This window comes from Miscanthus floridulus, chromosome 4 (assembly GCF_019320115.1).
Source record: "Miscanthus floridulus cultivar M001 chromosome 4, ASM1932011v1, whole genome shotgun sequence".
In the NCBI taxonomy this organism is placed as follows: domain Eukaryota; kingdom Viridiplantae; phylum Streptophyta; class Magnoliopsida; order Poales; family Poaceae; genus Miscanthus; species Miscanthus floridulus.
In genome coordinates, this window is record NC_089583.1 from 35713949 (window position 1) to 35731259 (window position 17311).

Sequence of the window (17311 nt, forward strand, 5' to 3'; positions counted from 1 at the left end):
TGGTGGTCTTGGTCGCACTTAATTTACTGACACGCATTGGAGCAAAACATCAATCGCAGCATTTGCAGCTACATCTGTAGTCAAAATTAGCCTATACAGTGTGGAAGGTAGAATTTTATTATAACATCTAGCTGTAGGACTTTGCTGTGATACTTCCAAATAACCGTGGAGCCGTTAATTTAATTAGATTGGATGGTTAGAATCATGTGTTACTTTGTGGGGGAGGTAATAGGTGAAATAAGAAAAGTTTTAGATATAAAGATCTTTTTTTAGATCTAACTGATACATACATTATCTATTAGGTATGACAAATCTTTTTATTTTTTGCAACTTTGGATATAATAACATAACTTAATTACAATAAACTAATTATTTTTTTGATGCACTTGTAACCCATGAACGCTCCCTAACATGTGTATGCCTAGCTTTTATACTTCTTTATTACAAGGCCTTGGGCCCAACCAACCTGGCGCGCAGGCCAGCACTCACACACCTAAGCCCAACAATCGCGGCCCACTAGCTACGCTCGTCTCCCGCCTTCTCCTCTCTTATCGAACACGCTACAGGCTTTCCCTTCACTCTCCTGACAGAGACGTTGTGAATCAGTCGGAACAATCGCTGAAGTAATGGATGTTGGTGTGGAATCAGCTCTGACTCTGATCCGGAAGCGTGGGCGGTGGGGCAGTCCGGAAGACATGCTTCCGGCAGTTGTGGAAGATGCTGTCGTAGACGAGGTCGAACTGCACGCCTCCTCGCCGCCGGTTGATGACGAACGTCATGTGGTCCGCCTCCACGATCTTGTAGTGCCAGATCCCCGGGCGCAGCGGGTGGCAATCCACGTCGTTCTCCACCTGGACGCTGGGATGCTCGACGGGGATCCTGGGGTGGGTCATGGAGAAGGTGTTGAGCGCGCCGTCGTTGTCCTCCCAGTCCTCGTCCCTGTACCCCGGGTACGGCGGGTGGGCGGCGCCGGCGGGGTAGCGCCAGCGGCACATCTGCAGGACGCGGACGAAGAGCAGCGGGTGGATCGTCGTCACCCCGGACGGCACGGTGGCGCCGCCCGGAGCCCTGGCGGTGCGCCGGCTGGCGTAGCTGAAGTAGAAGGTGCCCGGGAACGTGCGCACCTGGGCGTTGATCCTGGCGGCGCCCTGGATGGTGAGGTCGGGGAGGATCCAGTCCCCCGTGGCGAAGGGCCCCCGCTTGCCGTTGCCGTTGCCGCCGAGCAGGAGGTCCGCGAGCCCAGCGGCGCCGACGAGGCGCCGCGACATGCCGAAGTGGTCGAAGCCGAAGTCGTAGTAGCGCTTGAGCCAGGGGAGGTCCAGCCAGTGGTAGAGCACGCTGCCGACGCGGCAGATCTGGAGGAGGCACACGGGGCGCAGCGACCGCCAGCCGTCGTCGTCGTCGGCGCCCATCCCGTCGATGTAGGCGCGCGTGGTGCCGTTGAGCGCGCCGGAGAGGGAGGTGACGCTCAGCACCCAGCGCTCCGAGGTGTCACCGTGCCCCTCGAACTCCCCGTCGTGGAGCATCTGCTGCAGCAGGCGGATCACCTGCGCGCCGGCCGAGTGGCCCACCAGGTGCACCGGGTGCTCCTCGTCCCACACCGGGTAGTGGCCTCGCGCGTACGTCCGCCCGAACCGTGAGTGCCCGTACGCCCGGCTGTGCTCCTCGCCGTAGTCCACCTGCCCGCCTTTCAGGTAGTAGAAGAGCTCCCGGGCCCTGTCGTGGACGCTGGTGAGCGAGCCCAGGTCCGGCACCAGCACCCGGTCGTCCTTCTTCTCCGCGCCGGCGAAGTACGACAGCCCGCCCAGCCTCTGCAATGCATGCACACGAGCTTCCTACCTGTGACTAGTCTGTGACCGGAGACGACGAAACGAAACGAAAGCAGAGCATCCGTCGGAGCAAAATGAATGAAAAGTACGCACGCCTTTGCCGAAGCCGAAGATGCCGTGCACCAGCACGATGGGCGGCACGGCCCCGTCCAGCACCGCCACGGCCTCGTCCTCGCCCTCGACGGCGACCTCCTTGGCCACGACGGCCATCAGGGCCTTCACGAGGGAGGCCGAGACGTCGACGATGACAGCGGTGCCGAAGATGTAGAAGGCGTAGCCCAGGTGGACGACCGCGCTGACGAGCAGCTCGGCGCCGCCCAGCGCGCCCAGCAGCGCCGCCCTCGCCCAGCTCCTCATGCAGGGCTCCCGCTCTTCACGGTCACGCCGCGGCGGCTGGCTTCTGCTCTGCGATGGAGGTGACGTGCGTTCGGGCGCATGCCGGCGGGTGCTGTGCGGCTTTTGGAGGGAAATCCGTCTGGAGAAGTCTGGTAGTTCGTAGAGGCACCTTTGCATGCTGAGTGGGCCACAAACAACTCCACGCCATTCCCGTGCTGTCTGTCTGGTCCACAAGGATTTCTTTGCTTTGGTGGGAGGCTCTCCTTCGCTTTCATCCGCGATCCCAAATTCCTGTCACGTTGGCTGACATCTGGGGCCGAGCAGATTTTCCCCTTCTATTCGAAATTGATCAATAAGTGTAGTGTAGCCCCATCGAAATTGATCTTCAGATCACATGAGTACACCCTTAAGTACCAGACCGTTTCACGACCGTGAACCGTCAAATTCGGCTTCACGTCCGTAATTGTTTCAATGTATATGCCTCGTCGTCTTAGATACCAATTACAAGCTGCTTTGATTTTTGGGTAATGCTGGAAGTCAGACGTTTGTCCGCGACAGACGTCCCTAGTGGACCCAACGTCCAGAAGCTGCTGTATCTATAAGCTCTCACCGCCCCCCTGGTCACGCAGATTAAAAAAAATCACGCATCCGCTCCGCGACCGGCTCCGCCATGGTTCCCGCATGCCTCCCTCTCTATCGTGCCTCCCTCCCGCCTTCCTCTCCACGGTCGCTGCGCCCGTACCGCTGCGGCGTGCTCCCCCACGACTGCACCGCCGCAGCGTGCTCGTCGCGCGAGGCCACACCACCTGACTGCTGCTGTCACCTCCACCGCAGGCATCGCGTGAGCCCTGTAGTCGGGGGCCCGCAAAGCCCCCCCTCCCCCGTTGCCTTCCTCCTCCACCGCGACCGCACAGCCGGGATCCCCGCTATGCCATGCTTTGCCTGCCTCACTGCCATGTTTTGCTGAAAGTGTATGATGCAAGCGTATGTTTCGAGTGTTTCTAATGTTCCAAAGGTATGTTACAAGTGTTTCAGATAGATGTTATAAAACTAGAACATGATGTTGCATATGTCAAGAGACAACCAATTTTCTCCTGAGATTCACATGCTTGCCAATACGTTACGTTCCCATTGTGTCGACCAACACTTGGTGGTTTGGTGACTAAGAGGTGTTGCACGAACCTCGTCCACACAATTAGACACCGCAAGAACCTACTCACAAGTGAGGTAACTCAATGACACGAGTAATCCACTAGGGTTACCTTTCGGCGCTCCGCTGGGGAAGGCACAAATCCCCTCACAATCACTGGAGATGGCCACGAACAATAACCAACTCGTGCTAATCCTCCTCCGCTGCTCCAAGCCGTCCAGGTGGCAGCAACCACCAAGACTAACAAGTGAATCTGGCAGTCAAACACGAACACCAAGTGCCTCTAGATACAATCACTCAATCAATGCACTTGGATTCTCTCCTAATCTCACAAATATGATGAACCAATGATGGAGATGAGTGAGGGGGCTTTGGCTAAGCTCACAAGGTTGCTATGTAAATGCAAATGGTCAAGAAAGTGAGCTTGAGCCGACCATGGGGCTTAAATAGAGAGTCCCCACGAATAGAGTCGTTGGCTCTCTGTTCACTGAGAAATCAGGGCGACCGGACGCGCCGGTCGAATTGACCGGACGCAGGCCCCCAGTGTCCGGTCACGTGATACACGCCACATGGCCCCTGCTTCAAAAGCTGATCGCCTGATCTCAACGGTCATCAATGCACTTAAGTTGTGACTGGACGCACTACAATGTAGGACAGGACATAGGACCCCAGTGTCCGATCACTTCTAGTAAGGTTCCAGAGGCGGAAATTTGTGACTGGACACGTCCGGTCATGCCCGACCGGGCTCGCCCATCGTCCGATTACTCACCGTCTCCTCTGTGCGCCGCCACATCAGTAGGACTGGACGCTAAACAGTGTTCAGCCAGAGTTCGGTCGCCTGCGTGACCAGCGACCGGTCAATACAAAGTAGCTCTTTTTGACCCTAAACTTCACCACCCTTGATTAAATGTGTCAACCACCAAGTGTATCACCGTGTGCATATGTGTTAGCATATTTTCACAAATGTTTTCAAGGAGGTTAGCACTCCACTAGATCATGAATGCATATGCAATGAGTTAGAGTATCTAGTGGCACTTTGATAACCGCATTTCGATACGAGTTTCACCCCTCTTAATAGTACAACTATTGTTCCTAACTGTGATCACACTCTCTAAGTGTCTTGATCACTAAACCGAAAAGCTCCTATCAATTTCACCTTTGACTTGAGCTTTTTATTTTTCTTTTTTCTTTTTCAAGTCCAAGCATTTGATCATCACCATGCCATCACCATCATCATCATGTCATGATCTTCATTTGCTTAAACACTTGGAGTAGTGCTACCTATCTCATAATCACTTTGATAAACTAGGTTAGCACTTAGGGTTCATCAAATTCACCAAAACCAAACTGGAGCTTTCAATCTCTCCCTTTTTGGTAATTGATGACAACCCTTTCACAAAGATATGAATTGGAATTTAATTGAATCCATATTGCTTGCCCAAGCATATTTACCATATGTAAAAGGATATGGACAAGTTTTATAAACCCCAAATGGTAGCAATTGCTACCCCTACATATGTGCTAAGAGTTTGGATTGTAGCTTGCACATATGCTTAGATAGAAAATAAAGGAGACAATGTCTACCAAATGATGCTAAGGTATAAGAGATGGACTTTTGAAGCATGATACCAATCAGAGTGCACCAATATACCATCCTTAGCACCATTAGTAACTAGACATACACAAAAACTAGAATAACCCATGAGATCAACATTACAAGTGAGGGTCTAGTTTTCATAATGTGAGCATGAGTCTAGTTACTTAACCTATGCATGCTAATTTTTTATTTCATCATTCAAGCCTATAACTAGCATACACCACATAAGCATGGATATTGAGATTTAAAACTTATGCTATGCAAGCAAATATAATGGAGGGTGCATCAACATATATTTGAGAAGTCAAATATGTTCAATTAATTCTTTAGCTTGTAAAACCTCTTCTCATCAAGTGGCTTGATGAAGATATCGGTAAGTTGATCTTCGGTGCCTACACTCTCAATGCAAATGTCTCCTTTTTGTTGGTGATCTCTTATGAAATGATGGCGGACATCAATGTGCTTTGTTCTTGTATGTTGAACTAGATTGTTGGTTAACTTGATTGCACTTTCATTATCACATAGCGATGGCACTTTCTTGAACTTAATTTCAAAGTTACTCAAAGTGGCCTTCATCTAAAGTATTTGTGCACAACAACTACCGGCAGATATGTATTCGGCTTTGGCAATGCAATACTATTTTGCTTCTTTGATGACCATAAAACAAGTGATCTTTCCAACAATTGACATGTGCCCGAGATGCGCTTCCTTTCAACCTTGCATCTCGCATAATCCGAGTCGGAGTAACCAACTAGCTCAAACTTTGCTCCTTTGGTATACCATAAACCAACATTTTGTGTATGCTTGAAGTACCTCAATATTATCTTTGTAGCCTTCAAATGACTTTCTCTTGGTGAGGCTTGAAATCTTGCACACATGCATACACTAAACATGACATCCGGCCTTAATGCGGTCACATAGAGTAGGCTTCCAATCATAGACCGATAAAATCTTTGATCTACTATATTGCCACTTGCATCACTATCCAAGCTGTCATTTGTTCCTATTGGTGTACTAATGGCTTTGCTATCACTCATGCTAAACTTCTTGATCATGTCCTTGATATACTTGCCTTGACTCATAAATGTACCATTCTTCAATTGCTTGATTTGAAGACCAATGAAGTAACTTAACTCTCCAATTATGGACCTTTCAAACTCATTAGCCATCATTTTTCCAAACTCTTCATAAAAATCATGATTTGTTGACCCAAATATGATATCATCAACATAGATTTACAATATAAATAAGTCATTTCCAAGCTTTTTGGTGAAGAGAGTGGTGTCAACCTTTCCCATCTTGAATCTCTTAGAGAGTAGGAAATCCCTCAATCTCTCATACCATGCTCTTGGTACCTGTTCCAATCCATATAAAGTCTTTCTCAACTTGTAAACATGGTTGTGTTTCTTTTCATCTTCAAAACCGGGAGGTGCTCAACATACACAAGCTCATTGATGTACACATTGAGAAATGCACTCTTCACATCCATTTGGTACAACTTCATATTGTAGGCACAAGCATAGGCTAATAAGATCCTAATTGCTTCCAATCTTACAACCGGAGCATATGTTTCTCCAAAGTCAGGACCTTCAACTTGAGTGTTACCTTGAGCCACTAATCTTGCTTTGTTCCTTATTACTATCCCATCTTGATCTTGCTTATTCCAAAAGACCCACTTGGTTTCAATTATATTATGATCCATAGGCCTCTCAACTAACTCCCATACTTGATTTCTCTTGAAGTTGTTTAGCTCTTCATGCATAGCATTGACCTAATCAACATTCTTCAAAGCTTCATCTATCTTCTTAGGTTCAATGGATGACACAAATGAGAAATGTTCACAAAATGATGCCAATTTAGATTTTGTTTGTACACTGAAAGGATCAAGATGCCCAAGAGGGGGAGGGGTGAATTGGGCTAATTCTAAATTTCTTTGCAATAATTAAATCCTATTATTGGCCCAATTAACCCCTTGTGCCTAGAAAGTGTTTGTAATGTTCTATCGCATAAAAAGTCTTGCAACCTAAGTTCCAATCCTACTCTAGCATGACAATTCTATGAATGTAAAGACAAGTATTGAATTGCTCAAAGTAAATGCTCAAAGTCAATAGAGAAGGAGGAATGCGGCGATGTTTTGTCGAGGTATCGAAGAGTCGCCACTCCACACTAGTTCTTGTTGGAGCACCCATGCAAGGGTGTAGCTCCCCCTTGATCCGCGCAAGGATCAAGTGCTCTCTACGGGTTGGTTCTTTGACACTCTGTCGCAGTGAATCACCCACAACCGCTCACAACTTGAGTTGGGTCATCCACAAGCTCCGCCAGATGATCACCAAGCTCCCAATCACCACCAAGCAGTCTAGGTGATGGCGATCACCAAGAGTAACAAGCACAAACTCTCACTTGACCACAACAAGCCTAATGAGAAGGGTGGATGCACACTTTGCTACTCTTGATCTCACTAATGAGGGCCCTCTTTGGGATTCTCAAATCTCAATCACCTCACTAGGACCTTGCTCTTCTTAGCACTCTCAAAGGTGTTTCTCAGCTATTGAAATGAGCAAAAGTCACCCTCACACACGAATGGAGAAAGTATTTATAACATGCGCTGAAAAACGAACCGTTATGTGCCTCTGCGGGGTGACCGGACGCTCCGGTCATGTTGACTGGACGTGCTGGTCAGTTCACCCCGAATTCTAGTGTTTAAAGTGTGATCGGACGCTAGCTAGCATCCGGTCAGCACTGACCGGACATGTTTGGTCGTGATTTTCCCTCTCTGGAACCTTACTGGAGTCGACTAGACACTGGCCCTCAGCGTCTGGTCACTTCACCTCTCAGCATCCGGTCACTTCTAGACGACTTCACCTTGATCAAATGAACTGACCGGACTCTGCCCCAGCGTCCAGTCACACCGAAGCCAGCGTTTGGTCAGTATTTGACCCTCCATTCACTTCCAACTTTCGAACGTACATGAATGGAGTTTGCTCCAATGGATCTAAGGGCTTTTTAGGAGCTACCTAGTGCTAGGTTTAGCAAGTGTGCACCACACCTAACCCACTAGACTCACCTAGGTCAAGCTACCCGTCCATACCCCCCTTAATAGTATGGCCAAAGGAAAAACAAAGTCCTAAACTATTCTAAGTGTCTCTTCAACTCCAATCGACACTTAGAACTAGTCCATCCTTAACCTTGTCGTCCATCCTTTGGAAACCGAAATGATTTCCATCGTAGGGGCATGACCACCATGATAGCCCAATCGATCTCCATTACCATGACTTAACTTAATTGCTTTTGCAAAACTCACGTTAGTCATAGTAATCACGTATTGTCATTAATCACCGAAATCCAACTAGGGGCCTAGATGCTTTCAATCTCCCCCTTTTTGGTGATTGATGACAATATGACCTCGAGTATGTGAAAGAGTTGAGGTTTTTAACATGCTTGGTTCATATAAGCTTTTGACAATAAGAACAAAAGAGTTAGGCAAGCTTATATGACCCAAGCCAACATGATGTACTCAAAAGATATGAAATAAGCATTAGTACAAGTAATAAAGCTCATTTGCATTGGAGTAAAACATGGAAGCAAAGCAAATGAGCATAGCACAAGTGATATGACATATAAATAATTCAAAGTAGAGAGCACACATGTCATATATCATGATTACGTAGATATCACTATCACATAGATATAGTTTGATGCACAAAAGTAAACACATGAATGCATAATAGTGTATCACACATAAAAACCAAATATAATAGATAGTCAAATAGGTAAACTGAGCTCCCCCTAAGTCGCTCCCTCCGTCTAGCATACTTGATCCCTCTCCCCCTTTGGTGTCAAACACCAAAACCTAAGGGTCAGTCGACGAGGCTGCAGCGGATGAGTCGGGCGCTGAGGTACGAGGAGCAAGCTAAAACTGAGTGCCATCATCATCTGAACCAGAGCTCTGAGCTATCTGACCCTCTATAGCTGGAAGCGATGCTAAAGAGGTCTGGGTCAGATCAATAACTGGAGCTGCTGTAGACTGTGTAGGTATGACTGGAGCAGCTGGCTCTAATGATGCCACTGAGGAAGAGAGCATCTCTATAGTCCCGGTAATAGGTGCAACTATAGAAGGACCTGGGATATGCAAATATGGTAGAGTAGGCTACCCTATCAACTCACTAAAAGTCGCTCCAAGACTCCTGGAGACTGAAGTGTCTGGCACTAGTAGCGAGGAAGTCTGAGCCGGTGTGAAGCCCGTCTAGAGAGGTGTGAACTACGGGGCTAACACGGGTGAAGCAAACCACTGGGACACCTACTCTATAGGTGAAGCAAACTGTGCTAGTGGTTGTCCCTGACTCTGAAGCCCACTAGGTTGTAACGTTGGAGTCATAGAAGTGGTGGCAATCTAACCAAGCTAGGGTAAAGGCTGTGACGGTGGAACCCCAATAGCCGACACTACATGTTGCATAAATCTAAGGAGTTGTTGCTGCATGAGGAGCTGCTGCTAATGCATGGCCTGCTGCTGCTGCTGTATGGTCTGCTGTTGCTGCTGAAACTCATCCTATCGAGCCTAGAACTGTGCAAAAGTAGTGGCAGTCTCCTAAGCCTGGCGAGCCTGATCCTGCCTCATCTGCTCAAGTATGGTAAGTAGATCGGGGTCTGTCTGCGGTGCAAATGGAGCTAAACTAGAGCTACTAGTCTCATGATCATGTCATCGAGGAGGCATCTGAGGGATATCACGGTATTCCTCATCTGAGCTGTCGCTGGGGTCGCTCTCGACCATCCCCTCCTGCTGAGCGTTAAGCTGCTCCTCCTCTATAGCTGCTATGCCCCTAATAGTATCATCCTGCTAGGCTACAGTCTCTGGCACCTCTGGACGATGACACAGTTGGCTAGGTGCACTCGGTGTACTATGGCAGATCATTTGAGTCAGGTTATATGCAGAAAACTTTGTAGTAGCACTACTATACTCAGCTAGCATCTCAGGCGGCCTCACTATAACTGCCCTGTGGATCAAGAATGTAATCTAGTGAGCATACGGTAGCTGCCTATGACCTCTGAACCCCTCTGCAATAGTATCTTCCATCTCTAGGATATCTAGGGTCTTCAAACCCAGGAGGTTGATCAACATAGACTAGTTCATTAATAAAACCATTTAAAAATGCACTTTTCACATCCATTTGATATAGTTTCATTTCATGATGTGATGCATATGCAAGGAGGATACAAATGGCTTCTAGTCTTGCAATCGGTGCAAAGGTCTCTCCAAAATCCAATCCTTCAACTTGAGAAAACCCCTTTGCAACTAGTCTTGCCTTGTTCCTCACAACTACACCTTGATCATCTTGCTTGTTGCGGAACACCCACTTTGTTCCAATGACTCTTGCACCTTTTGGCCGCTCTTCAAGAGTCTAAACTTCATTGCGGGTGAAGTTGTTCAACTCTTCATGCATGGCATTTATCCAATCCAGATCTTGAAGAGCTTCTTCTACCTTGGTAGGCTCATAGCAAGAGACAAAAGTGTGATGAGCAATAAATGAAGCAAGTTTTTGTGAGCGAGTCATTACACCCTTTGATGGACTTCCTATGATGAGATCTTGTGGATGATCTTATAGTAGAGATGTATTTCTTCTATTGACCACTTGAGGAGGAGGTTGTGGAGCATCAACATCTTATGCTTGTACCACCATTTGATCATAAGAGACATGGGTGTCTTCATTTTCTACTCTTCCATCTTTATCATCATCTTGTGGCACACTTGATAAAGAAGGTGGATCAATCACTTGTACATCATCTTCATTATCTTTAGGCTTGACGTCTCCAACCGGAATGTTCTTCATAGCCTCCCTCAATGGTTCATCACCTACATCATCAAGATTCTCATGTGCTCCTTGGGAGCCATTAGATTCATCAAATTCCACATCATATGTTTCTTCAACCAAGCCGGTGGCATGATTAAATACTCTATATGCTTTGGACTTTGATGAGTAACCAACAAGAAAACCAATATCACAATGTCTTTCAAACTTCCCTAGGTATTGCCGCTTCTTGTAGATGTAGCATTTGCAACCAAACACCCTAAATAAAGAGACATTCGGCTTCTTCCCATTGAGCAACTCATAAGGTGTCTTCCTAAGGAACTTTTAAAGGAATAGGTGGTTGAATGCATAGCATGTGGTGTTGATAGCTTCTGCCTATAGAGCTTCGGGGGTGTTGTATTCATCTAGCATTATTCTTGCAAGAGTGATCAATGTCCGGTTCTTTCTCTTAAGTACACCATTTTGTTGAGAAATATATGTTGCGGAGACCTCATGCTTGATCCCAACTTCATCACAATAGGCTTCTATGTTTGTGTTGTCAAATTCCTTCCCGTTGTCACTTCTAATCTTCTTGAGCTTCACTTCAAATTCATTTTGTGCTCTCTTGGCAAACTTCTTGAAGCAAGATACAACTTTGGATTTATCATGAAGAAAGAATACCCATGTGTATCTTGAATAGTCATCAACAATCACAAGGCAATAAAGATTTCCTCCCAAACTCTTATATGTTGTTGGTCCAAATAAATCCATGTGAAGGAGTTCTAGCACTCTTGTGGTTGACATAAAAGCTTTGGTTGGATGAGTATTTGCAACTTGCTTGCCGGCTTGACATGCACTACAAAGCTTGTCCTTCTCAAACTTCATGTCCTTCAACCCTCTCACCAAATCATTCTTCATTAGCTTCTTGAGTGAGCTCATCCTAACATGAGCAAGTCTTCTATGCCATAGCCACCCAAGTGTTGTTTTGGTGAATAAGTAAGTCTTCAAATTTACATCTTCAGAGGTGAAATCCACTAGATATAGGTTGTTGTATCTAAATCCTTTGAATATCACTTGATCATCATTCTTCTTAGATATAACAACTTCCTTCTCGGTGAACAAGCATTGAAAGCCAAGATCACACAATTGTCTAATGGATAGCAAGTTGAAGCTCAATGAAGCAACATATAACACATTTGAGATAGAATGATCACTTGATATTTCCACTTTGCCCAATCCTTTAACCTTGCCCTTTGAATTATCTCCAAATGTGATTCTTTCTTGTCCATCTACTTCTTCATCTAGTGAGGTGAACATATGAGGATTACTGGTCATATGTTGTGTGCAACCACTATCAATAACCCAATGACTTCCACCGGTCTTGTAGTTCACCTACATACAAGAGATCAAGCTTTAGGAACCCAAACTTATTGAAGGCCCTTCACCTTCTCAACAAGTGACTTTGCAACCTAAATTTTCTTAGGCCTATTCTTATTTGGAGGTCCTAAGAACATGACTTTCATCTTTCCACTAGAATCTTTTCTAAGCATGTAGTGAGCATTGAAGGCAAAATGTCTAGCATGCTTGGGCAAGGGTTGTGGTGGTGGAGTTTGGCACTCATGGGCAAAGTGACCTTCTTATCCACACTCAAAACATCTCTTTGACTTTGGCTTTGACTTGTGTTGTTGTTGAGCTTGAGCCTTCTTTTCTTGGTTTGCCAAATACCCAATGCCACTTCTATCCATCTTCATGAAGATGTTCATAAGTAGTTTACTTTGTAGATACTTGCCTCTTGTGAACTTGCTCAATCCAATCTTGAGATGCTCTTTCTCCAATTTGAGCTTCTTGTTTTCTTCCTTGAGAGCATCATTGTTTTTCTCTTCCTTGAGCTTATTTTTCTCTTCTTTGAGCTTTTCATTCTCAAGGATCAAACCATCATCATGAACAAGAGTTTCTAGCACTATAGACTTGGTGATTTTGAGTTCTTCAAGATCTTTCTTGAGCTTGACAAACTCATCATAATCATCAGCCACAACCACTTGCTTGCCCTTGCTGCTAGAACTTTGCTCAATGCTCTCAATGATCAAATCATCACATGATGTAGCTATATCAATCTTAACAACATCATTAGTAGCATCATGTGGCTCATTGGATAAGAATTCTTGAGCAATAACAAGATTATCATGATTGATCTTTAGAGTTGTATATTCTTCTTTTAGCTTGTTATGGCTAGTGATGAGCTCATTGTGTATCCTCTCAAGTTTATCATGTTTTTCTCTAAGCTCTTTCTTAGAAGATTTGAGCTCCTTGAGTTTGGATGATATAGCATCATTTGCTTCTCTAAGCTCAATACTAGCCTTTTCCGCCATATCACATTTTGCTAAAAGTGAATCATTCTTAGCCTCTAGTTTTTCATTGTTAGCTCTACTCTTTCTAATGATCTTAGTGTATTAATTTAGCAATTTAACAAGATCATCATAGGAAGGTGACTCATATTCATCATCATCACTATCGCTATCATCATTGCTAGCATGTTCATCACCACTACTATCATCATTTGATACCTTGCGATCACCCTTGGCCATAAGGCATAGGTGTGTAGGGGATGATGGCGGTGGTGGCAGTGAAGATGACAAAGAGTCAATGACAATGGCGGCCACCTTCTCGTTGTCACTATCATCATCGGATGAGCCACTAGATGAATCAATGTTAGTGAGCCAATCACCGACGATGTATGCCTTTCCACTCTTCTTCTTGTGGAAGTCTTTCTTCTTGCCATCTCTCTTCTTGTATGGCTTGTCTTTCTTCTTCTCATCTTCATCACTTGAGTCATCTTTCTTGCCCTTGTTCTTGTTCTTGAACTTATCTTTCTTGGACTTTGTGCATTGGTGAGCTAGATGACCAAGTTCTTCACAATTGTAGCAATCCATCTCAAAGATTGACTTCCTTCAAGAGCTAGTGAAGAACTTCTTCTTGCCATCAAACTTGATGCCACTCTTGTTGAGCTTCTTTAGCATCTTGGCAGTTTTTCTCACCATGAGAGCAAGGCTTGCATCATCAACTTCATCATCACTTGAGCTCTCATACTCAAGCCTTGCTTTGCCCTTCTCTTGACTAGCTTTGAATGCTAAGTCCTTTTCTTTCTTCTTGTTAGAGGATGAGCCATCTTGAGGTGTGATGTGCATGCTGAGCATTTATCTTTCCCAAGATTTGTGTTGGTATAGCGGTGGAAAGATCACCTTGATGAAGCACGGTCACAATGTACCCATATTTGTCAATGGGGAGGACATTCAAGATCTTTCTTACAACATCGGATGGTTGCATTTGAGTTAGTTCAAGCCTATTGACTTCCTCTACAAGATCATTCAAACGTGAATACATTTCATTAGCACCTTCTTTAGGAAGCTTTTTAAAAGAGTTAAGCTTTTTCATGACAAGATGATAGCGTTCCTCACGCTCACTCTTGGTTCCCTCATGAAGCGCACAAACGTCTGACCATAGTGCATGGGCGTCTTTGTGGTTCCTCACCCGGTTGAACACATCTTTGCAAAGACCTCTAATGATGGCGTTTCGAGCCTTTGCATTCCATTTCTCGTAATTCACCTCATCGCCTTGTAGGTTACACTACTACACAAACTTTACTGGAGGCGGGCATTTTTGGTTTTCCACGGTGGGCAAAGCCGTCCGTCGCGGCCTAGAGGCCACGATAAATCGTGGCTTAACCGCGGCGGGCGGCCTTGCCCATCGCGGTTAATCGATTTACCGCGGCGGGCGGTGTAACGTTCCCGCCGCGGTAAATATACTTTTACCACGGCGGGCACGTTAGGATGCCCACTGCGGTTAATCATTTAAAAAAACAAAAAAAACCAGGAGCCCATCGGTGAGCCCGTTCTCGAGCCCACTGGTGAGCCCACCGGCGAGCCCACCGGCGACGGATCCGGGCTTCCCACGGCCGCCACCACCTCGCCAGTCGCTCGTAGGGGACCACACCGATGCCTCCTCATGGATCCCGCTGCGCTGTGGTGGAGGGAGGCCGCCGCACTGTTGCGTCCTGGCCCGCCGTGGTGGAGGTCCCAACGTCGTGGTCATGGTGGAGATCCACCGCCGAATCCGATCGCTCCACCGCCAGATCCACAGAGGAGGAGGGTGCAGCCGCCAGATCTGTGGGGGAGGAGGTCACCGCCACCGGATCCGTGGAGGAAGAGGTCACTGTCGCCGGATCTGGAGAGAGGAAGAGGGAGGAGTGAGGGAGATGGAGAGAGGAAGAGGGAGATGAACTTACTAGATTTGAAACCCTAGCCCCACGCCGTCGTCGTTCATGGAGGTTCCATGGGGGAGGAGGAGGGCGCAGCCATCGCTGTTGTCCCACGCGCGCCACTGTAGGGGGTGGCGCTATGGAGGAGAGCTGTGTCGTACGCCACTGCCTGCATCGAGGGAGAGTAGAGGGAGAGTAGAGGGAGGCAGAGGGAGAGTGGGGGAGGCGGGGAGCTGAGAAAGAGAGAGTGGGGGAGGCGGCGATGATGGTGCGAGGGCCTCAGTTTATATTGGAGATGGCTATTGGGCCTGCACATTTTCTGCGGCGGGCATCTTAAGACGTCCGCCATGGTAAATCGATTTACCGTAGCAGACGTCTTAAGATGTCCGCCACGAAAAATAGGGTATTTTCCATGGCGGACATCTTAAGACGTCCGCCATGGTACGGGCAAAAAAGCCCATCGTGGTAAATAAAAAATGCCCGCCTAGGTAAACCGTGGCATTTACCGTGACGGGTAAAAATAGGTGACCACCTCGGTGGCCTCCAGGGGGTGTCGCGCAAAATCATTTGTGTAGTAGTGTTAGTAGCATCCTAAGGTTTTGGGAAGTCTTGTGAGGTGGCTCTAAGTATTCCAACATCTAGAGCTTCTAAGTACGTCTCCATGCGAATTTTCCAATATGGAAAATCACCCCCCTCAAAGGAAGGAGGAGGTCTATCCTCGTGAGACATCTTTCTCTAGGTGGTTAAGCCTAAAAACGTGAGCACGAGGCTCCGATACCAATTGAAAGGATCAAGATGCCCAATAGGGTTAGGTGAATTGGGCTAATTCTAAATTTCTGTGCAATAATTAAATCCTATTGTTGGCCCAATTAACCCCTTGTGCCTAGAAAGTGTTTATAATGTTCAATTGCACAAAAAGTCTTGCAACCTAAGTTCCAATCCTACTCTAGCATGGCAATTCTATGAATGTAAAGACAAGTATTAAATTGCTCAAAGTAAATACTCAAAGTCAATAGAGAAGGAGGAACGTGGCAATGTTTTGTCGAGGTATCAGAGAGTCACCACTCCCCACTAGTCCTTGTTGGAGCACCCGCGTAAGGGTGTAGCTTCCCATTGATCCGCGCAAGGATCAAGTGCTTTCTATGGGTTGATTCTTCGACACTCCGTCGTGGTGAATCACCCACAACCACTCACAACTTGAGTTGTGTCATCCACAAGCTCCGCTGGATGATCACCAAGCTCCCAATCACCACCAAGCTGTCTAGGTGATAGCGATCACCAAGAGTAACAAGCATGAACTCTCACTTGACCACAACAAGCCTAATGAGAAGGGTGGATGCACACTTTGCTACTCTTGATCTCACTAATGAGGGCTCTCTTTGGGATTCTCAAATCTCAATCACCTCACTAGGACCTTACTCTTCTTGGCACTCTCAAAGGTGTTTCTTAGCTGTTCAAATGAGCAAAAGTCACCCCACACACGAATGGAGGAAGTATTTATAACATGCGCTGAAAAATGAACCGTTATGTGCCTCTGCGGGGTGACCAGACGCTCCGGTCATGTTGACCGAACACGCCGGTCAGTTCACCCCGAATTCCAGTGTTTAAAGTGTGACCAGACGCTAGCCAGCGTCTGGTCAACACTGACTAGACACGTCCGATCGTGATTTTCCCTCTCTGGAACCTTACTGGAGTCGACCGGACGCTGGCCCTCAACGTCCGATCACTTCACCTCTCAGCGTCCGGTCATTTCCAGATGACTTCACCTTGATCAAATGAACTGACCAGACTCTGCGCCAGCGTCCGGTCACACCAAAGCCAGCGTCTGGTCAGTATTTGACCCTCCATTCACTTCCAACTTTTGAACGTATGCGAATGAAGTTTGCTCCAATAGATCTATGGGCTTTTTAGGAGCTACCTAGTGCTAGGTTTAGCAAGTGTGCACCACACCTAACCCACTAGACTTACCTAGGTCAAGCTACCCATCCATACCCCCCTTAATAGTATGGCCAAAGGAAAAACAAAGTCCTAAACTATTCTAAGTGTCTCTTCAACTCCAATCGACACTTAGAACTAGTCCATCCTTAACCTTGTCGTCCATCCTTTGGAAACCGAAACGATTTCCATCGTAGGGGCATGACCACCATGATAGCCCAATCGATCTCCATTACCATGACTTAACTTAATTACTTCTGCAAAACACACATTAGTCATAGTAATCATGCATTGTCATTAATCACCAAAACCCAACTAGGGGCCTAGATGCTTTCATACACCTCTAGAAATATCACCAATTATAGAGTCTAAAGGATGATCTCTTGCGACATTGGTTGGTTGGAGCACTTGCACTTGATTGCTTGC

General features: G+C 46.6%; 1 protein-coding gene across 1 annotated transcript; it reads right to left on the reverse strand.

Annotated features, from left to right (window-relative positions):
* Positions 1 to 308: 308 nt before the first annotated feature.
* LOC136551319 (uncharacterized) lies at positions 309 to 2304 on the reverse strand. The gene is made up of 2 exons (XM_066542890.1): positions 1923 to 2304; positions 309 to 1811 (listed from the first exon to the last, which is right to left on the reverse strand). Exons 1-2 carry the CDS (start codon positions 2184 to 2186, stop codon positions 645 to 647), a joined length of 1431 nt encoding a protein of 476 aa, XP_066398987.1. The 5' UTR covers positions 2187 to 2304; the 3' UTR covers positions 309 to 644.
* Between the last annotated feature and the right edge of the window lie 15007 nt (positions 2305 to 17311).